The 23,769-nt window shown below is 50.7% G+C and overlaps 1 protein-coding gene across 2 annotated transcripts; it reads left to right on the forward strand.

Annotated features, from left to right (window-relative positions):
* Positions 1-760: 760 nt before the first annotated feature.
* Positions 761-16,677, forward strand: CCM2L (CCM2 like scaffold protein; the record flags this gene model as incomplete). Of its 2 annotated transcripts, XM_082857639.1 has the most annotated exons (10): positions 761-797; positions 3,097-3,264; positions 5,414-5,497; positions 5,590-5,773; positions 6,641-7,107; positions 10,452-10,587; positions 12,254-12,317; positions 14,679-14,808; positions 15,345-15,483; positions 16,361-16,677. In XM_082857639.1, exons 1-10 carry the CDS (start codon positions 768-770, stop codon positions 16,675-16,677), a joined length of 1,719 nt encoding a protein of 572 aa, XP_082713765.1. In that variant the 5' UTR covers positions 761-767. The 2 variants fall into 2 exon arrangements, with proteins under 2 accessions (XP_082713765.1, XP_082713766.1); XM_082857640.1 differs by lacking the exons at positions 12,254-12,317; positions 16,361-16,677 and having other exon boundaries at positions 15,345-15,447.
* Positions 16,678-23,769: the final 7,092 nt, after the last annotated feature.

Here is a 23,769-nt window from a genome sequence, read left to right on the forward strand (position 1 = left end):
TATTGAGTACCTCACATGTGCCAAGAGCCTTTCTAAGTGCATTTAATTCTTGCAAGGTCACAAGGCTGGTATTATGCCCATTTTACAGATGGGGAAATGGAGGCACAAGAGGTTACAGACCCAAGGTCATAACCCTAGTAAGTGATAAAGCCAGGATTCAAACTCAAACAGCCTGTCTCTAAAGCCCATGCATACCACCTCCCTTAATAGTAATGATTAATTTTTAAAATCATTACTTGCTCAGACACAATATTCCATAGTTTATGAAGCATTTTCCCACCCACTTCCATTTATTTCTCACCACACCAGCCCAGAGAGGAAGGCAATGTTTACTCCTAATTTATAAAGGGGAGGGGGAAACTGAGGCTGTGAAAGGGGGAACTATCCTGTCTTGCCAAGGTCACACAGCAAGGTCGGTGGCAGAAGAGGGGGTGGTATCTGGGACTTTCCGACTCCAAATTCAGGGGACCATTCCCAGCCTTACTCAACTCCCAAGCCCCCTAAATAGCAAGCCTGCTGGAGGCCTTGGGGGCTTTCTCCCCAGGCCAGTTGCTCTGGCTGGGCTTCCACTGTTCAGCTGGAAGGTCCCAAGGCTGTGTCCTCCACCCACCCCACACCCCACCGCTCACTATCAGATGGGAGGGGCAGGAACTCTGGGACTGGTGGAGTTTCCGACCAGGCAGGAAAAAGAACAAAGGAACTGCATGGGAGGAGAAGGTGGAGGGGGGTGGCCAGGAGGGTGGCAGGAGTGGAGGGGACACTTCACCATGGAATATGAAGTCAAGAAAGGGAAAAAGGTAGGTGGGAGGTTGGAAGGGGTGCGCGGTAGAGAGATGTCCCCAGAGTCAGAGAAGTGGGAAGCCTGGGGGGAGGAGGGGGGTGATGGGCAGTGAGTGGCGTCAGGAGAGCCTTTCTTCTTATTGGGAAAGACCTTCCTCCCCACCCTTGGGCAGCCAGACATTTGGACTCAAAATTCCCTAACCCGTCTCCCTGCTCTCAGTGGCCTGTGCCATCCCAGGAATGGACAGACGGACGGGCACCTTCCAGGAAAATCCAGCCAGTCAGATTAGTTTGGGAGATATTCTCAGCCTGCTTCCCTGGTGTTCCTGGGGGTTCCCTCCTGCAGCTTCTCAGACCAAGGGACAGAGAGACAGCCACCCAACAAACCCATTCCCCTGCTCCCTGCCTCCCCAGACAGAAGGACCTCAGCCAGGGCAATTCTGTGCTATGAGGCTGCCTATCCAGGCTCGAGACACCTGCTTGCTCCCCCCCGGCTGGGTTCCAACTGAGCCTGCCCCCTCCCTGTCTTTATACAGGGCCCAGTTCTGCTCCAAAGGCCTCAGCCTGGGGGTCATTCCCCCCAGCCCTAGACCTTTACCCCTTCCTGACTCTCAGATATTTTCTAGTCTGGTTCTCTGGGCATCACACCTGTTTGTCTTTGTGGTCCAGGGAGCCTCTGGGATTCCAACTCCTGCCCCCACCCCCACTGAGCCCTCTTCCCCCAGGAAACCTAGATCCAGCTGTTTAAAAAGACTCCCACATGAACTGTGAGGGCTTCGAAAGGAGACAAGACATAGGTGCTTGTTCTCTCGTGGTTCATTCCTTCTATAGATATTTATTTATTCAGCACCTATTATGTGCCAGGCACTGTGCCTGGTGCTGGTGATGATGCACTTGGTGAGCAAAGTCAGACAAGGTCCCTGCTCCCTCCCTGAAGCTCACATTCTAGTGAGGGAGACAACTATTAATTTTTAAAAAAAAACAATTAATGTAAAACTGTACAAAAGTCTCCATACACAGTGCTGGGTGACAGAATATTAAGGGACCCAGCCCTAGACTGGTCAGTTTGAGCTGAGATCTGATGGGTGGAAGGAAAGAGGACAGGGAAGAGTGTTTCTGGCAGAGGAACAGCATGTGCAAAGCTCCATGGTAGGAAGGAATGTAGCAAATAGGAAGAACTGAAAGATGGCCCTATAGCTGGAGGGCAGGAGTTAGGGGCAGTGTGGGGTGAGATGAGGCTGGAGAAGTGGGCAGGGGTGGACCACTGAGGGCCACAGACAAAGCATTCACCTCCCCACTCCACTCACATATACACACATGCTCCCATATACAGGATAAAGTCCTGGCTCCATAGCCGGCATTCGAGCCCTCTATGACTTGTTCATCTCGTCATTCAGCCGCAGCTACAACACACCTTCTCCAGGCTTGTGCTCGCCCTTGCAGCCCCCAGTGTTTTGCACATGCTGTGCCCTCTGCTTGGGATGCTCGTTCCCACATCGCTTGTTCTCATTTCTCAGAGCTTCCACGTACTTCATCCAGGCTCCGTGATACTGATTTTAAAACTTGAGCTGGGCCTGCAGCAGAATCACCTGGAGCGCTTGTTAATACACAGATCATTGGGTCTCATCCCAGGTTCTGATCCAATAGGTTTGAGATGGAGCGCAAGAATGTAGATTTCTCTTCAGTTCACAGGCGATGCTGCTGCTACTGCTGGTGGAGACCCAGGAACCACACACTGAGAACCACTGCTCTAGAGCAGTGCTCACACTTTCCTGGGAGTTTAAATTCTGTTGGGATGGGCTGGGGCCCTGAAATTTGCTCCTTTAACCTTGATCCAGGCCATTTTTATGCAGGTGCCCACTGGATTAAACTTCAAGGTACCTGTTAACCATTTCTAATATTTAGGAAGGCACAGAAAATAGCTTAAATACCTATGCACCCACCACTCAGCCACACTGAATGTTAATATTTTTCTGTACTTGCCCCAGCCTGGGTGGGGGTTCCTTAAGCCTCAGCCTGGGCCTGCACAGGGCTTCTACCCTCACCTGCATGTTTAGAATGGAAGGTTTGGAGCCAGACTGCCCAAGGTGAACTATTGGTTCTACCGCTACTAGCTGGTGAGCTTATTAGCTAGTTCCCTCTCTGAGGCTGTTTCTCCACCTACAAAATGGGAATCATAGAGCTACCCCCTCTGCAGAGTTTTTGTAAGAATTAAATTAGGTAATGTAAGTAAAAGGCTGCACATGTAAGTGCTGAATATGATCAAGTCAGTTGCTGTTATTACTGTTCTTACCCCCACGCCCCCGCCTCCCCCAGGGCTTCGTGTCCCCCATCCGGAGGCTGGTGTTCCCGAAGGCTGGGCGCCGGGCAGCCTTTCGAAGCAGTGTGAGCCGCCGGCCCCTGCATTCGATGCCCCTTTATCCCCCCGACTACCTCATCGACCCCCAGATTCTGCTGTGTGACTATCTGGAGAAAGAGGTCAAGGTACTTTCGGGATGAGCAGGAGGGGTGGGAAGAAGCTTGAGATAAGGGGCTGGGGGGAAAGTTTTCCTCAGCCCTCTTAGGTTACCTGGCTGGATCGGAAAATTAAACTGAACAAAGATTAACAGGAGAAAAGCACACACATTTTATTAAATTTTCACATGGACATGAGAGCCTTCAGAAGAGAATGGAAGACCCTGAGAAGTGACCAGAGCAGGAAGCTTTTATACTTTTTGACAAAGAAACAATAAATCTGTGAAGAATGGACAAGGCCAGAGGGGTTTGGAGGGGGTTGGTAAATGGTGAAAGAGGAACAAGGTTTGTTTATACAGACTTCTCGGCCCTCAATTCCCTGTCCCTGGTGATAAGGATGTCTCCCTTCCTACTGGTACCCTGAAAGGAGGGTACCCTTCACCAGGGAGATTTATCGCCTGCTTCCAGGGAAGATGGGTGAGGTGGGGGAAGTTAGAGTGACCTTCCTGCTTCTGCCGTTTTCTCATACTCCTTCAGCTTAAGATATTCAATGTGCCAAGATGCCATATTTTAGGGAGGCATGTTCTGGATCCCATCAGGAAAGACCTTACCTCTCCCCCACACCAACCCCTGACCACACAGGGGAGGCTCAGGGGAAAGAGGCCTGGGTTCAAGGCAGCCTTGCCCCTGAATTATGCTGGGGACCCTCAACAAGTGACCTCCACCCGTTCAGCCTCAGCGTTGCCATCTCAACATGGGGCTCAAAGCCTACCCCAAGGGGAGAGCAGATGGGAGGGTGCTCTGTGCACCAAAAAGCCGGACCGTCCTGTGAGATTTTACTGCAGTGACGTTGCTGCTGCTTGGACAGTGTCCAGCTTAAAGGAAGCCAGTTCTGCAGGCCACATGGACTTAGGCCAACTCAGGGGCTTTACTTCTATTTTATGAACACCATGAAGGAGCAGTGGAGAATCCTCACTACCCAATAAAGACTGATATGGGGGTAGGAGTGTCAGATTTAGTAAAAACAGGCACCCAGTTAAGTTTGAATTTTGGTGGGGGGAGGGATAAATTAGAGTTTGGGATTAACAGATACACACTACTATATATAAAATAGATAAACAACAAGGACCTATTGTATAACACAGGGAACTATATTCAATAGCTTATAATAACCTATAATGGAAAAGAATCTGAAAAAGAATATGTATTTGAATTGCTTTGCTATATACCTGAAACTAACACTGTAAATCAATTATATTTCAACAAAAAAAATTTTTTTAATTTGAATTTCAGATAGGCGATGAGTACTTTTTTAGTTTTGATATTAGTTGTTTATGTGAAAACCAAGTTTAACTGGCATCTTGTATTTTACCTGGCAGCCCTATATGAAGAGAAAAGCTAGCAAACAAATCCACTTAAAAAATTGGGAACTGAAATTTCATAGAGAATAAAAAGAAAAGAAATGGTATGATTGGTAGAATCACCTAGAAGAATAAAACTAAAAATATTTTAAAAACTTAATTCTTATATTAAATAACATTTAAGTGTGATAACATTAAGCTATAACTAAGAATGAATGAAGAATTAATTTACTATTAATTTAATTTAGGGCATCATTTTTCTGACAAAATTATATACTAATTGGATACAACATTCTTCCCTTTCCATTTGACTTCTGCGACAAGATCATGAGGAGGGCCAGTGACCTGCACAGTCAGTTGACACTGGTGCTTGGGGTGCACAGAGCCACTCAGGCCAAGCAGGAAATTCAAGCTATTCTAATGACTTTTGTTTCTGCCATAGCTAAATAACTATGTGCTCATAAAATAAGCTTATTTTAGCAAAAATAAGCTGGCAGGGAGCGTATGGACTCTGGTGTGTGGCGTCCAGTTCTGCCCTTTAGCTCTATAATATTGGGCAGGTTATTTGGCTTTGCTGTGCCTTAGTTTTCTCATCCTTAAAGCGATGATGAATGAGTGCAGAAAACTCTCAGGACTATGCCTGGCTCCTACAATGGCTTTAATAACAGTTATTATCAGGCTATTATTATTAATTCAGATATTTTTATCTCAGTCTACCCGCGCTGTGTCAGTGAGGAGGTCTGGGTCCTCCAAGGCTTCAGGGAGACCTCTCTCTGCCCTTTTCCCACCACCCCCGCCCCCGCCCCATTTCCATCCAGTTCCTGGGCCACCTCACCTGGGTCACCTCCTCACTGAACCCCTCCAGCCGCGACGAGCTCCTGCAGCTGCTGGACACGGCCAGGGTGAGGCTCCGGGAGAGGGGAGGGCAGGGTCTGGTCCCCTACCTCTCCCGCCCGAGGCCCCCGGGACTCAGGAGATCCGACCCACCCCGCAGCAGCTGAAGGAGCTGCCGCTGAAGACCACGGCGGAGCAGGACAGCATCCTGAGCCTGTCGGCCCGCTGCCTGCTGCTCACCTGGCGCGACAACGAGGAGCTCATCTTGCGTATCCCCACGCACGAGATCGCCGCTGCCTCCTACCTGCAGGACGACGCGCTGCACCTGCTGGTGCTTAAGACCGGTACGGCAGGCGGGGCCTGTCAGGGGCGGGGCGGGGGAGGTGAAGGAGTGGAGAAAGGGCCCAACACCTAGTCTTGGGCATGGGCGTGACCTGGGGCAGGGGCGGGGCCTGAGGCTGGATAATTGGGTGATGGAAAGACCTGACCAAACTACCCTGAGACTAGGGACAGGACATGGCTGTTTGCGAGAAGAGGAAGCCCAAGGTTGAGGCTTGAAGGAGGGGCGGCCTGAACCACCATCTTCGAAACGGTGGAGAAGCCAGAATCCTGAGGCCTGAAGTTAAAGGGCGTGATGAAGGGTAGCAAGGCTCTGAGGCTAGGAGGGAACCTGCGGCAGAGGCGGAGTCTCATCTAGTGGAGGGGCCATACACTGGGGAGGCGGAGCTCGCGGCTGGGGTATCTTGGTGGGAGATGTCAGGCCCTGCCATACTAGGGGCGGGGCCTGAGGCCAGGGGAGGGGTTGAAGGGAAGCCGGAAGCCAAGGAGGTGTTCCTGAAACCCGGGACAGGGTCCGAGTTAAGGGTAAAGAAGGAGGGGACAGCCTGACCACTACTCTCAGACCAGACGGCAGCGTCTGGGAGGCAAGGGGCGTCGGAATGGGGTAGGGCGGGTGGGAACTGCCAAACCCAGGGGTGGAGCCTGAGGGTGGGGGCGGGACCCAAAAGTAAGGACCCGTAGTGGGGCGGGGTCCGGCCTCCCGACCTTGGAGCCAGGGGTGGAGCCTGAGGGTGGGGGCGGGGCCAGACACGGCTGGACCCCTTCTCCCCCCAACCACCCCCGCAGCGGCGGGGTCAGGACACGCAGCTGGCCTCGGGAGAGGGCTCTCAGCCCGGATCTCCTGCTTCTGACGGCCACCCGGCCTTTCCTAGGTCTGGGCGTGGACCCGGTGCCAGCCGGAGTAGACGCCAGCCCCGGCGGCGCGGGGCGCGACCCGGGCCCGCCCGGGGCGGCGCCCGAGAAGCGGCGGGTGGGCGCCACGGAGCGGCGCCACACCATCTGCAGCCTTGACTGGCGGATGGCGTGGGGCGGGAGCGCGGGCGCCGAGGCCCGGGCCGGGGGCGGCGGCGGCGGCGGCAGCCTGGAGCGCCAGCGCGCCGGGGCGCGGGCGTCGGGCAGCTGGGAGCGGCGGCAGACGTTCAGCGGCAGCTGGGAGCGACGACACGGCGGCGGCGGCGGCGGCGGCGCCGCGGGCAAGCCAGGCGGCAGCTGGGAGCGGAGGCAGGCGGGAGGCGGCGGCAGCTGGGAGCGGCGCCACCCGGGCCCCAACCCGCTCGACCCGCAGGACCCCAGCCCCGACGCCTACTGCAACCTGGTCATCCTGGCTGTGGCCAACAGGGTGAGCCCGAGGGCATCCCGCGCCCCTGCGCCCTGCCTCCCCGGCGCGTTTTCACCCTCCCCACACACATACCAAGTTCCTGGAGTCTACCCCAGCCCCTTTTCTTTTCCCTCCTTCGGCCCTACTGCCCAGAACTTCGGAACTGTGTGCCCATTGACGCCAAAAGGCTTTTACTCCAGCCCCAGGACACCTCCCCCTTGCTGTCCCAATGGGATGAAAGCTCAAAATGGCCCAGACTTGATCTAACCCCTCATCCAGCCCTGCTCTTTCTCCAAAGTCGTCAGTGTCCACACTACCACAGTAACAATCATAAGGACAGTAATCACCAGCACGAATTCAGGGCTGACCTGTGCCAGACAGGAAACCAGCATTGTCATTTCATTCTCACAGTAACCCCTGGAGGCAAATATTACCACCATTCCCATTCTATAGAGAAGGAAACAGACCCAGAGGCTAAGCAACTTGTGCAAGGTCACACAGGAAGCAGGTGGTGATTTCAGCATTGGGACCCAGAAGTTCAGAGCCTGTACTCTTGGTAACAATGGCCATCACCCAAGGCAGAAGACTTCTGGCCATTCTTGCCCCCCCCCCATCCTCCACATTCACCCTTGCTTTTATCCATTTGACCATGTTCATTGAGCGCCAGCTTGTGCTAGGCATTGGGCTAGGTGCCACGGATACAGAGATGAACAAAGACATATTTAGTGCCCTCCCTTAGGGAGCTCACCATCTAGCAGACACCTCCAAACCCTGAGCCTTGTAAGCTGTTTCTCTGGCCCAGGGCCCTGAACTCCCTCTCTATATAAACCCCACATGGTGAACAAAACAGACACGGTGCCTCTCTAGAGAGAGAGGTGGATAGTAACCGGTAAACTCAGGCTCTGGTGCTGACTTGAAACATTTTCTCACTTGGTGTGCAGCTCTGCACATGCTCCTGGTTTTCCTACCTCCCTGGCTGCTCCTTCGCAAGAGCTGGCGCCTCCTCTTCTCACCAGTCTCTTGAGGTTGGACTGTCCCAGGCTTAGTCCTTGATTCTCTTTCTCCTTTATCTACACTCATTTCTACGTGGCCTTCTCTAGTGAGAACTCCCCCAAATGTTACCTCCCACCAAATCTCCACGGCTGTGTCTCCACTCAGCCTCTCCGTTCAAAGCTCTAACGACCAGAGCTGAGCACCCAGTCTTCTCCCCAGACCTGCCCCTCCCTTGCTCTCCCTGTCTTGATGAATGGCAGCTCTGTCCTTCCATTGCTCAGACCAAAACCCTGCAGCACTCCTTGGCTCCTGTCTCTCACACAACCCATATCCACTCTGTCAACAAATCCTGTTGGCCCTATTTCTAAAATATAACCGAAGTGCATCTACTTCTCCCCACGCTCCATTGTCCCCCACTTCCCAGGTCCGTGCTCCATCTTCCCCCATCTGGGTCATTCACTCACCCCTCACTGGTTTGGCCATTACTCAGAATCTGTTCCCCCACACGGTCAGAGCAGTCCTGTTAACACAGAAGCCACATCGTGTCACCGCTCAGAACCTTTCAGTGGCTCCCCAGTTCACTCAGAGTAAAATCTAATGTCCTTACAACTGTTTATAAGGCCATCTACCTTACAGTGGTGGCCTAGCCACCATCCTCATTTCCTCTCTAGCTTCATCTCAAGACATCTGTGCATTCCGGATGGTTCACTCTGGTATCCCTGGCCCCCAGGGCAGTGCCTGGCACATGATAGGTGCTCAATAAATATACTGAAGAGACGGATTAGTGGGTACTATGTTACTATACCTTGTGATGGGGACCAAGTAGAAAAGCAGGTTGCCATGATAATGAGGGACGAGATCCATTTTCCAGAGGGAAGGTGAGTTTGTGCCTTTTAAACTGAAATGTGTAAGAGAGAAGGAAGCAGCAGGGCAAAGAGTCAAGAAAGCAAATTCCAGGGGGCTTCCCTGGTGGCGCAGAGGTTGAGAGTCCGCCTGCCGATGCAGGGGGACACAGGTTTGTGCCCCGGTCTGGGAAGATCCCACATGCCGCAGAGCGGCTGGTCCTGTGAGCCATGGCCGCTGGGCCTGCGCGTCCGGAGCCTGTGCTCCACAACGGGAGAGGCCACAGTAGTGAGGGGCTCGCGTACAGCAAAAAAAAAAAAAAAAGAAAAGAAAGCAAATTCCAGGCAGAGGGAACAGTGTACCCTGTTTATCCCACTGGGCTGTGAGGGCTTTAGGCCTCATCGAATTCACCTCTGAGACTCCACAGCCTGGCCCAGTGCTTGCCACACAGTGGGACTAAATAATAATTTGTGGAATGAGTAAATAAATAAGGGTTGTTTTCTAGGAGTAACTGAGCCTCTGGCCTCCAATCTGAGGCATCATGGTCCCAAGGAGGGTACAGGAGTTAGAGTCAAAAAACCTGGGTGCCAATATTAACCAAAGCCATGAGCCTGCTGTGTGAGCCTGGGCAAGTCACTTAACCACTCTAAGCCTCCATGTCTTTCTTTATAAAATAAGGATACCCTCTTCCCTGTCCATTTGGTAGAGCTACTATAAGGGTCAATCCTGGTTTAATGATAATTTCGCTCCCTTATCCCAAAATGCCTGTCCTGGGTTACATTTTAATTTACTCCCTGGACTGGCTTTTTTAGAAGCACAATATAAGAAGTGGCTTCATGAAGTTGGTCTCTTCATTAGTTGTTGTCTTTCCGTGTCTCTTGCTTAAAGACTTAAAGAGGTAAATCAAAGAGGCAAATTCCTCTTCATATTTGCGATCTCAAAAAAGTTGCACCCAAGAACTTAAATGCCTTCCTTCTATCAGGGACTGAAGTTTATGTGTTCATCCTGCTTCCATTTTTGCCTTGGGTGCCAGGAAGCTCATATCTAAATATGGCATAGTAACTATGTTGAGCAGTAGTAACTCTGCTGAGCCTAACATCTTCATACAGTTAATTCTTCCTTTCCTCTTACTAGGCATTAGGAGACCTGGGCTCTAGTCCTGGCTAATCACTTTACATCTCTGGGCTTCAGCTTCCTACGTGTAAATTAAACTAAATTAGGGCTTATTTTAGATAAGCTTCAGGAGGCCCCATAATTCTCCCAGAAATTTGGGGTGCATGTGTGCATTTTTCAGGGCAGAAGAGTTACATTTGTCACTGGATTCTGTAAAGGCCAGTGAGTGGCTATTTCTATAAAGGCCACCCAGAGCGTGGCCATATAATTTTGATGAAAAATGTCCTCAAAATCAATTTAAGGGCTCCCATAGTTGTGTGAGTGCCCTTGTGCGCCTCCTCACACTGCGTTTTTAGGAAGCAGGGGCATCCTGGTCCCTGGAGAAGGCCTGAGCTCTGTCCTCCTCTCTGGGCCAGGATGCTGCAGAGGAGTCCTGCGCCCTCATCTGTCAGGTCTTCCAGATCATCTACGGGGACCAGAGCATCGAGTGCGTGGACCGGGCCGGCTACCACTACACGTCCACGCCCGAACGGCCGTGGCTCTGCAGCCGCAGTGAGTACTCCAACTCCTGGTGGCCCCTCCTGTGAAACGTCCTGAAAGGCCAGAGGAGGGGGGATGTCCCAGGACTGGGGCCAATGAAAGCCCTTAGGGGTCCTGACCTCTACAGCAATTACAGCATACCCCCGATATGTCGCTAAAATAAAATGTCAAATTTCATAATGACCTCAAACGTAGTTTCAGAACGAGACCCTCAGAGCTGAACTCCCTCTCCCTTTTGTTTTTTGGTGTCCCCACTTTGTCAAAACCTAAGCACATGCATTGTCAGTTTACTGAGCCATCTAGTCCCACTAGGACTCTAGGTCAAAACCAAGATTTCCAGACTGGTCCTTGAATGCCATCAAGGGCTGGAATGAGAATGAGACCAATAGCGGTATTCGTTGATCACCAACTATGTGCACAGGGCCGATGTACCGAATCTTATTTAATCCTCATAACAACCTTGTCTGTCCTGTTTGCCACTGTATCCCCTGTGCCTAACACAGGACCAGGGACGGATGTTCAAGGCGTATTTTCTGAATGGATGAAAGAACGCTCTGAGGCCTTATGAATGCAATTTTTACAGATGAGGACATTAAGGCTCAGTGTAGTCAATAAATATCTCAGGGTCACACAGCTGGTAAATGGCAGAGTCAGGATTCAAACCCAGGTGCATCTGATTCTAAAGCTTCCTGCAACAGCCTCACTCCCCATGCTGCCTTCAGGGCCATTAAGGGAACTTCCTCAGCCACAGCCCCCTGAGCGTGGTCCCTCTTTGCGTAGCTCAGGCAACGGGGAGCCAGCTCTTTCCTTCTGGAGGCACTCACATCTGTGGGAACTGTGGTTATTGAGAATTTGGGAAAGTTCATTGACTCTCCCAGGGATGATGGACAAATAAATGAGATAACTCAACAGATATTTCAACAAATTCATTCATTCAACAAGTATTTCTTGAACACCTGTCTGTGGGATCCTGCTAATCACCAGGATGTACTGGCGAGTAAAGCCAGATGTGGCCCTCCCTCTGAGGCGTGCAGTGCTGAAGTAGGCCGACAGTAATTAAATAGTTGCACAGATAAAATGTAACCACACACTGTGTTATAAGAATGTATAATGAGGAACCAGCGGGGCCTGGAAAGTCAGGGGAGTGTCCTGAGGAAGTGACACGAAGCGAGCCACGATGGGCGGGGGAGGCCAGTAGCTGGATTCACTGAGCTGACAGGGGCAGGAACAGAGCAAGTTCGCTGTACCTGGCGCTCCTTTCTCCTCCTGATTCTGAGCTCCTTGCCCTCAAAGTTCTTTTTTCTCTCTCTCAAACATATACAGTTTACAAAGCACTACCTCGCCTGTTCCCTGGCTTGCTCTCCCCAAGGCCCCCCTGAGGTAGGCAGGAAGGAGGTATTGTCCCAACCTTGGGGAAGTTGAGTGCCGGGAGAGGAGAAGTGCGTTGCCCAAGGTTGGCTGTGTGTTGCCGGTGGGGCAGGAATCGTGGCCAGAAACTTCCAGTGGCTGCCCATTTCACTCAGAGTGAAAATTAACACCCGTACAGTTACTAACAAGGCCATTCGTGCTCCGGCCACCATCCTTACTCCAGGGTGGGGCTGAGCTTGGGGCCTCAGGGAGCCAGAGATGTTGGTCCCTGCTTTGCCGCCTCTGACTGCCCTCTGTCTGCTGCCCCCAGGTGACAGCTGCCGCACGGATGGGACTTACGCCTATGACGCCGACTTCAGCTGCTGCAGCTCCTTGTGGGTACCGTCCTTCTCAGGGACCCCACTCTGGTCCCCTCTGTCCCTGCACAAACAAGGTTGCTCATCTAGGCATTCTTGAGCCCCTATGGGCAAGAGAGGGTGGGAGAAAGTGACTCCACCTTGATTTGTGCTGAGATGCTAGGCCCCGAGGGTACGGGTAACCTGAACTTCCCAGGCTCTGGTGAGCTTATAGGATCTGAACCCCTGAGAGACCGACAGGGCAGCCAGAACTCAGAACTAGGTCCACATGGGCCTGCGGCTCTTTCCCAGTCATCCAGACACAGTGGCCTGCAGAGGCCAAAATCACAGCTAATGCCAAAAAGTCATTTTGGCTCTATGGAATAGAGAATCCTAAAAAAGAGTAGCTTTATAAAGGATAAAGCTTCCCCCACCCCCCGCCCGCCCGTCTCTTACATAAGATAGACAAGGAGTCTATGGCCTTATGGTCATTAAGGCTCGGGCTTATCTTTTCCTCCCTCTCTAACACTTGCTTCCATCCTCAAGGTCACCTCATGGGCCCAGATAGTGGCTATAGTTCCAGCCATCACAGCAGCATATGAGGAATCTCTTTAGAAAGAGCTGTGCTAGAATTCCTACCTGACTTCTGCTTACACCTCATTGGCCAGAACTTGGTCTCATGGCCAGAACTAGCTATAAGCAAGTCTGGAAAATGTAGGGTTTTTTTTAAAAAAAAAATCTCATTTGGGAATGTTGTCCAGGGTTCTATTTAGGGTGACTGACCACCCCAGTTTGCCCAGGATTTAGGGGTTCCCCAAAACATGGAAGTTTCAGTACTGTAACCAGGAAAGTCCCAGGAAAACTGGGACAAGTTGGTCACCTTAGTTCTGTTACTAAGGCCTTTGGCTTTCTGTTATTAAGGCTGACAGGGGACAGCCTCTGCCAGTGATATAGGCCTTACTTCCCCCCGCTCCCCTTTTCAGCGGCAATATACTTGCTTAAGACTGTGCACTCTTAGGCCAGTCCTTAAACAACCTGCTATCTGCTAGAGAGATGACAGTCATGACAATGACTAACTTTAGAACTTGCTGTCTGCCAAGTGCTATTCTATAATGCACTTCGTTTTTAAAATCAACATAGCAACATTACAGTAGCTACTGTTTATTTACTGCCTAGTCCATGACTCTAAGTACTGTACAAATGTTAACTCCTCTGTTTCTTACAATGACACCAATTTTTATCATACCATTTTACAGATAGAGAAACTGAAGAATAGAGAAGTTAAGTAACTTGACCCAAGGTCAAGCAGCTAGTAAGTTGTAGGCCTGCGATTTGAACCCAGACAGGCTGGCTCCAGAGTCCACACTAAGCTTACACTGCTTCTCTGGAGGTAATAATTGAAGATGGTTCTGGAACAATGTAGAGACCAGGAGGCAGGAGCCCAATGTTGACTTTTATTTAAGCAATATTTATTGAGTACCTACCATGTGCCAGGCACTGTGCTCTGTGCTAGGGATACAGTGGGGAGCCAGACAAGGACGAGACCTGTGCTTGGCACATAGTAGGTACTCAGCAAACAGAGAAAACCAGGTCCCTGCTCTTGCATGGTTTACAAGGTAGCACAGGAGACAATGAAATCATTATTTAGTAATAATAAGCATCAACAGTAATAAACACTCAAGAGAAGCTCAGAGTGCTGAGAGAGAGGCTGTGGAAACCCTACCTCATCTGGGGAGTCAGGAGGGCCTCTCCGAGGTGATGACACTTGAACTGTGACATGACAAATAAAAGGGGGAAGAGCGCTCCAGGTACAGGGAACAGCAAGTGCAAGGATGCTGAAGCGGGATCCACTTGGCATGTTTGAGGAGCAGCCAGGAGGCCACTACGGCTGCAGCAGAGGGTGTGGAGGACAGAGTGGTTAGAGAGGAGATCTGGTGGGGGCATCGGAAAGGCCTTCATGTCATGGGTAGGCTTACAGACTATGTGACCACATTTGACAGAGGGTCTAACCCATTCTGGAGGGATCAGGGAAAACTTTCCTGAGGAGGTAACATTTAAAATCCAATGGTGAGGAAGAGTTAGCTGAGCAAAAGACAGGGAAAGGGAGGCATTCCAGGCAGAGGGAACAGCATGTGCAAAGGCCCAGAGGTGAGGAGGTACTTGGAGTATTAGAAGAAAAGACAGAAGGCAGGGTGACCTGAGCACAAACAGCAAGGGGGAGACGAGGCTTGAGAGGTGGTGCGTGGCCAGATCATATGGGGCCTCGAAGGCCAAAATGGGGTATAGGATGAGGCCCCAGGCCCAGAGCACTGGTGGCTGCGCCCTCCCACCTTCAGCCTACCACATGGAGAGGAGCTGGAGGGAGGTGAGTGAGGGCCCCTTCCCCCCCTGTCTCTGCAGCAATGGCTCCCAGGACACATTTGAAGCCTGTTACAGCGGCACGTCCACACCCTCTTTCCATGGCTCCCACTGCAGCGGCAGCGACCACAGCAGCCTGGGCCTCGAGCAGTTGCAGGATTACATGGTCACGGTGAGCTGGGGCAGGCCTTGCGAACAGCATAAGCAAGGGCCTGGAGAACACGGGGGGTATTTCAGGCATCATGAATAATCCTGGACGTAACTGAAGCATAAGACCTCAGCGGTCAGGGCAGGGCATGGGGTTAGGAGAGCAAACGGAGTCAGCTGTGAAAGGCTTTAAGTAATGTCAACTCGCACTGAGTGTTGACTTTATACCAGGCACTGTTCTGAGCACTTTTAATGCATCATTTCTTTTCATCCTTTCAACAACCCAAGAAGGAAATGCCTTCATTATCCTCACATTGCTGATGAAGCAAGCGAGGGTTAAGGAGGTTGTCACCTACCCACGATCACAGAGCTGGTCAGTGAAGGGGCCAGGATTTGAAATCGGGCAGCTTGAGTCCACATCCCATTCTTAGATGCAGCCCAAGGCCGGGTTTTCACAGGAGGGCTGGGCTGGATACACCCTTAGCGAGGGCTCTGGGTCTTTTAGGCAGGGGTTGGGTGGGGGTTGCTCTTGGGATTAATCTCGAATGGTGTCCCTGACAGTTGCGGAGTAAGCTGGGGCCCCCTGAGATCCAGCAGTTTGCCCTGCTGCTGCGGGACTACCGTCTGGGGCTGCCCATCCAGGACTATTGCGCAGGCCTGCTGAAGCTCTACGGAGACCGGCGCAAGTTCCTCCTGCTTGGTGAGCCCCCTGCCCAGGCTGGGAGTGTTTACTCTTTATCCCTTGGCCTCCCATAAAGCCGACATCATGAGATCCATGAGGCAAACAGGGAAACCGAAGTGCAGATAGGGGAAGAGACTTGTCTGCAGTCAGAGCCGGGAGAGAGAGCACAGGTGTAACCATTTCACCTTCACAGCAAAGCTGGGAGAGGATATGATTCTTCCCATTTTACTCCATGAGGAATCTGAGGCTCAGAGAGGCTAAGGAACTCTTCCAAGGTCACAGAGCTAGTAAGGAGGGCTAGTGATAACAGCAACAGGAACGATAATCTTAATAAGCTAACATGTATTGGGCAGTTACCGTGTGTAGTGGCAAGGATCATCTCATTGAACACCCTCAGTTCCGGGAAGTTGAAACTATGATTTGCCCTCATTTTGCAGATAAGAAAACTGAGGCTTAGAGAAGCAAAGTACATAAATAAGTCACAAAGCTAATAAGTAGTGACAGAAGTAAAACGGAAGCCAAATGGGGCACTCAGTGTGTGTTAAGTACCTTATTTAATCCTCACAGCCCTACCGAGAGAACAGGTGTAATTATCTCCCTTTTACAGGGGAGGAAAGTAAGGCTCAGAGTAATTATTGGAGGAGTGTTACACAACTCATAAATGGGAATGTAATAATAATAATGATAACAATAATAAGCTAACATGTAGTGAGCATTTATTGCGTGCGGAGCATTATGCCGTTACTCTCTGGCTCAGAGAGTGCGGAATTGTGCAAGGTCACACAGCCGGCGAGCGGCAGGGTGGGGATTTGCACTCCGCTCCCCAGAGAAGGTGATTCCTCCGTGGGAGGGGAAGGCTTGACCCCAAGGAATCACCCTGCCCCTCGGCCTGCAGGGATGCGGCCCTTCATTCCGGACCAGGACATCAGCTACTTCGAGGGCTTCCTGGAGGGCGTGGGCATCCGCGAGGGCGGCATCCTCACCGACAGCTTCGGCCGCATCAAACGCAGCATGAGCTCCACGTCGGCGTCAGCCGTGCGCAGCTACGACGGCGCGGCCCAGCGGCCCGAGGCGCAGGCCTTCCACCGGCTGCTGGCCGACATCACGCACGACATCGAGGCACTGGCCCCAGACGACGACGACGAAAGCACTGACGAGGAGGCCCAGGGCTCCCCGAGCGGGGTCGACGCGGCCGAGGACAACTACCTGTAGCCTGTGCCGCCGCCCATGCGGAGGGCGGGGAAGGGGGTGGCCCCAAGACCCCGCTCCTGAGTCTCACTCACCGTTGCCTGTGGGACCCCATCCCCAGACCTCCTCCTCAAACCCCCAACCGGGGCTCCACCCTCCCGGGGTCTCTGTCCCTACTCCCGGAGCTCCGGTCCCTGCAGTACCGAGAATGTCCTGCAGGGGGCGGGATCCTAACCGGGACTTGGCAGCCCCGAGGCCGGCTGGGGTGGACTGCGAACTTCTTTGTCCCACTAGCCCCGCGGGTTTGGCTTCTGGACTCTCCCTCCTCCTCGAGACTCCGCAGCTTTCTGGAGACCAAGGGAGGGATGAAGAGTGGGCTCCACCTGCTGGCCGGTTGAGAAAATAGTTCTCAGAGCCCAAAGACCTCTGTTCCTCTTATTTTACAGTTTGAGAAACATGTTCGAGAGAAGGGACTTGAGGGAGTCTCCTGATTCCCCTTAGATATTACCTCAAACTGACCATACTAAGTGGTGTAGAGGGTATTTTTAAAGCTCTAAGAGGCAGGGTCTCCCCTTCGCAGGTGGAATTAGATCGTTAGTGTGGAATAGAGGTTTCTTTCTACTGAGAGTCAACCCAGAGGTGGACGATTTGGGTCCCAGTCCTGGCCCTAAGGCTCTGAACAGGTTGCTTGTTCAGATCTTGCATTTGGAGCCAGACAGGCTAGGCCTCCTGTCTGGTAGCAGTTCTAGCTTCTCTGCATCTCCATTTCCTCTTCTGACCATGAAGGCGGCCCCACCCACCTCACAGGGGGGTCATAGGGATGATTGAAGGTCAAGACCTCAGTGCTGGGTCTAGCATATGATAAGCGCTCAATAAATGCTGTTCCCTTCCACATCGAACACTTTCTGACTCAGTTTACCTGTCTTTACCTGTGTGCAACGGGACAGGAACTGAGGTGGAGGTGAGAAGACCCTCAGGGAGCTCACAGTTTGGGAGGAGGAAATAGGAATTGCCCCTCACAGCTCTATTACAGCCTGGCTCTGTGCTCGAGGCCCAAATGAAAAGTACCCAAGATTCCGCAGACAAGCCGTCGCATCTAGGGTAGTCAAAGAAGTCTGAAGACAGGGTTGGAGGGGAGGAGAAGTCAGTATAAGGACAGGACTCAGCACAGCCTCAGTAAAGGCTCAGAGGCTGCAAGAAAGAAGCCCTGAGAAGAGGCAAGAGAATTGCATAGAAGAGCTAAAATTTATTTGTAGAACTTTACATGGCCTTCCATGGCCAGACACAGGGCACTTACCGTGAGGTAGGTACTATTATCACCATTGTTAAAATTATATCATTATTATTATTAGGGCTTCAGATCCAGAGAGTTTCATGAGTTATACTCAGTTCGTGTCAAATGAACATCCCATCATAACTGATCCATGAAAGGCCCTTCTGATGTCTTACTTTGTTTTATATTCCCCGAACTCCATCCATACATCCCCACAATCCTTCCCCTCCCTACAATAGGCACCCACCCCTATGTGTTGATATATATCCCTGGACATAAAATGTACAATGTCTTCTGTGTGTGTGTTTATATTACGTAAATGGTATTGTATAAGGTTCTCATTCTGTTGTTTCCTTTTTCACTCCCTAATATGTTTTTAAGATCTACTTATGTTGGGACCTCCCTGGTGGTGCAGCGGTTAAGAATCTGCCTGCCAATTCAGGGGACATGGGTTTGAGCCTTGGTCCGGGAAGATCCCACAAGCCATGGAGCAACTAAGCCTGGGCGCCACAACTACTGAGCCTGCACTCTAGAGCCCGCGAGCCACAACTACTGAAGCCCGCGTGCCTAAAACCTGTGCTCCGCAACAAGAGAAGCCATCGCAATGAGAGGCCCGAGCACCACGACGAAGAGTAGCCCCTGCTCGCCGCAACTAGAGAAAGCCCTCGCGCAGCAACAAAGACCCAGCGTAGCCAAAAATAAATAAATTTATTTTTTTAAAAAAAAGATCTACTCATGTTGCTGTGTAAAAACCTAAATTATTACATCTAACCACTGCAAAATATTCCAAGCTGAGCATCCACTGTTTTATCTATCCATTCCCCCAGTGATGGACACTCAGGTTGCTTCCAGTTCCCTCTTACCATAAACCACACCGTGATGAACATCTTTGTGCATGACCCTTATGGGGCTGTGTGAAAATTTCTTTGAGCTGTATACCCAAGAGTAGAATTACTAGATCATAGAGCATCTCTGTTTTAATTTTCACTAAAATCTGCTAGGATGGCTCCACTAGTAGCGTGTGAGGGATGTTTTCTCCCCACATTTTCAGCAACTTTTACATTATCTGACTTTGTAACTTTTGCCTACTTTGGGTGTAAGATGACATCTCGTTGTTTTAACTTGCGTTTCTCTGTCAATCCTGAGATTCAGAACCTCCTGTACTTGTCAGGGATTTAGGCTTCCCCTTCAGTGAATTGTCTGTCCATATCTTTTCTCCATTATCTCCTGGATTTCCTGTTTTTTCTTGTTGATTTGTAGGAGTAGCTTATAAATTTTAGATGTCAATCTCTTTTTGGATATTGTTGTTACAAGGATCTTCTCCTAGTGCATTGCCCATCTGTTATTTATGGCAGTGGTTCTCCAACTTCAGCATTTATCAGAATCTCCTGATCCCCACTCCAGAGTTTCTGACTCAACAGAACAGAGGTGGGACCTAAGAGCTTGCGTTTTTGGTTTTGTTTGTTTTTAGCACTTGTGTTTTTTTTTAAAATAAATTTGTGTATTTATTTATTTTTGGCTGCATTGGGTCCTCGTTGCTGAACACAGACTTTCTCTAGTTGGGTCGAGGAGGGGCTACTCTTCATTGTGGTGCGCGGGCTTCTCATTGGGCTGGCTTGTCTTTGTTGCAGAGCACGGCCTCTAGGCGTGCTGGCTTCAGTAATTGTGGCTCATGGGCTCTAGATCGCAGGCTCAGTAGTTGTGGCGCACAGGCTTAGTTGCTCCATGGCATGTGGGATCTTCTCGGACCAGGGCTCAAACCCGTGTCCCCTGCATTGGCAGGTGGATTCTTAACCACTGCACCACCAGGGAAGTCCCAGCACTTGTGTTTTTAACAAGTACTCTGGTGATGCTGATGGTTCAGGGACCACACGTTGAGGACCATTGGTCTGTGGTGCCTTCCTTTGAACAAATTTTCCACTGGACAAATCCTTAATTATGATGTTTTCAAATTTATTTATTCTCATTTTGTGGATGAAGGAACTGGACCTCAAGGAGGTGAAGTGAATGACCCAAGGTCACCCAGTGAACTGGGAATTGGACCCATATCTGGCTAACCCCAGAACCCAGGCTCCTACCTGCTCTGCTATCCTCTCTACCAGTCTTTGGGATATAATGACTGCAGGCTGAGGCATTTGAACCCAAGGCTGTGGGGTACCCTAGTAAGTTCCTGAGTGAGGCAGCCGTGAGGGAGAAGTCTGTTGATGAGGGGCAGAGGCCAAAGAGATGGGGTCCCTCTCAAAGGGCTGAGGGCTTTGCAAGGGGCTTGGAAATTGCCCACAGTCCTAGCCTGGACACTGTGACAGGGCTGCTGAGAGGCACTGGGAAAGCTCTTACCCCACAGCTCCAGGGATGGAGCAATTTCCCGCACACCCCGAGGAAGTCCACACACACCCCGGAACTACCTTCTTACCAAAGCCATGCAACCCCTTGGTTTCTGAGGTCCAAAGGGCCCTGACTGGGGTGACCCGGGCTCTGAGCATGCGGACTCTGGCCACACTTCCTCCTATAGCACTCAGAAACCCTGCCAGGATCACTTCCCATCGTGGTTCAGTTCCTGGCACTGCAAGACGGGAAACGCCCCTGGGGGTGGATAGTTGATTCCCAAAGACCTGTAGGGGTGGCATAATGATGGAACTCCCCCACCAGCAGGATCACATGGGGACAGTCTCGACCCATTGACAAGTGGTGGGTAGTGAAAATGTCTCCAGCTGCCCCTTACACTGAAGCCCCTCCCACTTGGGGGCCCTGGAGACTCCTAGCAATCCTTCACAACCGCGTGTTGGGGAGGAGTCCTGGGGCCACTGCCATTCAGTCACTGTCATTTAGAGATCACCCACTGTGTGCCAGGGGTTGTGCTAGACAGTAGAAGGAGATACAGAATAATCCCTGCCCACTGGGGGGGTTCCTAGCCTGATGGTCCCCAAATTATCACAGCACAAAATTCTCAACTGTAAAATCAAAGAGTGTGAAACCGGCTCTTTCTGGGGAAGCTGGGAAAAGCTTCTCGGAGGAGGTGACGTATGAGTGAGACCTTGAAGGACGAGCAAGATTTTTGGCAGGTTGACAATAGCAGGGAGAGCCCTTTGGGGGGCCCAGCATGAGCACAGGCAGGGGAGCCGGAAGGAGCGTGGCACAGTCCGAGACACTTAAGCGCTCTGGCTCCAGGGTCAGACTGAGTGGTTTTCAGTCCCAACTCTGTCATCTGCTAGTTGGGTGACCTTGGGGTCACCCAAGGGGTAGATGTCTCTCTGGGTCTTCGTTTCCTCATCTATCACATGAGGTAATAAGAGCATTGCCCTCATAGGTCTCGTAGATAGTTGTGAGGCTTAAACAAGATAATCCATGTAAAACTACATCTAGGAAGTGCTCAGTCAACGTGACCATTATTTTTTCTGGAGGAGCATGGGGTGTGTGAGGTGAGGGGCAGGACTCGTAGGAGAGGAAACCAGAGAAGTGGGCAGACTGAGAAGGCCCTGAAGGGGCAGGCTGGGAAGTATAGGCAGTGGGGAGCGAGCTAATGGGCTTACATTTTCTTGAAGTGAATCTAGCTGCTTGGAGGGGAGTCAGGAGAAGCCTGGGCACTGGGGGACTTGGGGGGGTGTGGAGACAAGGACCAGAGGAGAGGTGCTAAGACCTGACTCAGATGTGGTAAGAGGAAGGAAGAGGACAGGGCAGTTTCAAAGAGGGAGGGAGGGGAAGAGAGCTCCCTCCGGGCTCAGAAACAGCAACCTCTCACATCCTTTGATTAGATTCATTCATTCATTCTTCATCTCACAGCTATTTATTTAGCACTTGAAATGGCCTCATGGAGCTTACATTCTAAGGAGTTTATATTACTATTAAATAATGTTACATGGGAATTCCCTGGTGGTCCATTGGTTAGGACTCTGCACTTTCACTGCCAAGAGCCTGGGTTCAATCCCTGATCGGGGAACTGAGTGAGATCCCACAAGCCGTGAGGCCAAAAAAATCTTTTTAATTAAAATAAATAAATAAATAAATAAACAAATAATGTTCCAGATGCAGTAACCACCCACTCAAGGCCTAAATGATGAGAAACTGACAGCCCTATTTGTGTGTCTTCCCCTTTCTGACTTGTCTATCCACAGACATTCCAGATGAAGGGCAAAAGGTCTTAGAGCCAGGCCAGCCTGTCTTGCCTACCTCCTGCACTGGGGAGCTTGCTGTCTTCTGAGGCAGCCCTTTCCATCTACTGTGAGAGCTAACAACTGCCTCCTTGCCCACCCCTCCTCCCCCAACCCCAGCACCAGATCCTAGCATCACCTTTTAGAACTCTACATGGCACGGCTGCCCCCTTAGCCCTTAGGCAGCCCTGCAGTGATGCACAGAAAATGAGGTGACCTGTAGAAACTTCTCATCTCTGTCTAAAAGCAACTTTTTTCAAAAAATTATTTTTGAAGCTTATCATGCAGACAGTGCCTTGATGTGTAAAGAGAACATTCAAATAAATAATAAGGACCCACAGCCCAATAGAAAAATAGGCAAATTATTTATTCAGTTCACAGAAAAGAAAATACAATTGGTTCTGAAACATGTGACAAGATGTTCAACCTCACTCTAATAAGAGAAATTAAAACTACATTGAGAAACCGTTTTTCAGTTACTAGATTGGCAAAGTTTGGAAAGTTCGATTACTTACTGTGTGTGTAATGTGAAGAAACAGGCACTCACATGTTTTTTTTTGTTTGTTTTGCGGTACGCGGGCCTCTCACCGCTGTGGCCTCTCCCATTGCAGAGCACAGGCTCCGGACTCGCAGGCTCAGCGGCCATGGCTCACGGACCCAGCCGCTCCACGGCATGTGGGATCCTCCCGGACCAGGGCACGAACCCGTGTCCCCTGCATCGGCAGGCAGACTCTCAACCACCGCGCCACCAGGGAAGCCCAGCCCTCACATGTTTTAAGTGGGAGGGCAAGTTGGCATAAAGCCTACTTAGCGGGGGACTTCCCTGGTGGTGCAGTGGTTAAGACTCCACGCTCCCAATGCAGGAGGCCCAGCTTCGACCCCTGGTCAGGGAACTAGATCCTACATGCATGCTGCAACTAAGAGTTCACATGTTGCAACTAAGGAGCTGGCGAGCCGCAACTAAGACCTGGGGCAACCAAATTTTTTTAAAAAAAACCTATTTAGCAATATCTACCAATATTTTAAATGCACACACCCTTTGATGCAACAATTTCACTGCCAGGAATTTCTCCTGCATTCATAGGCGCAAAATGGAAACGATGGCCATGCAAGGAAAATCGTTGCAGCTTTGCTTCTAAGAACAAGAGGTTAGAAATAAACCAAATGTTGGGACTTCCCCAGTGGTTCAATGGTTAAGACTCTGAGCTCCCAATGCAGGGGACACAGTTTCCATCCCTGGTCGGGGAACTGAGATCCCTGCATCCTGCATGCTGTGTGTCACGACCAGAAAGAAAGAAAGAAAGAAAGGGAGAAACCAGACGTTCGGTGATAAAGAGGACTGGTTAAATAAACCGGGACTCAGGCAGACAATAGAATACCATGCAGCCATAAGTAAGAATGAAGTAGCTCTCTGTGTACTGATATGGAATTGTTTCCAAGATAGAGTAAGTGGAAAAAAGAAAAACAAAGTGCAGAATAATGAACTATGGATGGTGCTGTCTTTTTGTTTAAAGAGGGCAGGAAATGTCTTTGTGTCTATGCATGGAACACATAGTTCTGGAAGCATATACAAAACAGGTTATAGTTGTTGCCTCTGAGCTAGAGGAATGTACAGATGTAAAATATGGAGGAAAGGAAACTCTCTTTTCATGATGTTATCTCAAATGTTGTGTCATGAACATGAATTACAGAAAA

This window comes from Leucopleurus acutus (assembly GCF_964270905.1).
Source record: "Leucopleurus acutus genome assembly, chromosome: 16".
NCBI classification, from domain to species: domain Eukaryota; kingdom Metazoa; phylum Chordata; class Mammalia; order Artiodactyla; family Delphinidae; genus Leucopleurus; species Leucopleurus acutus.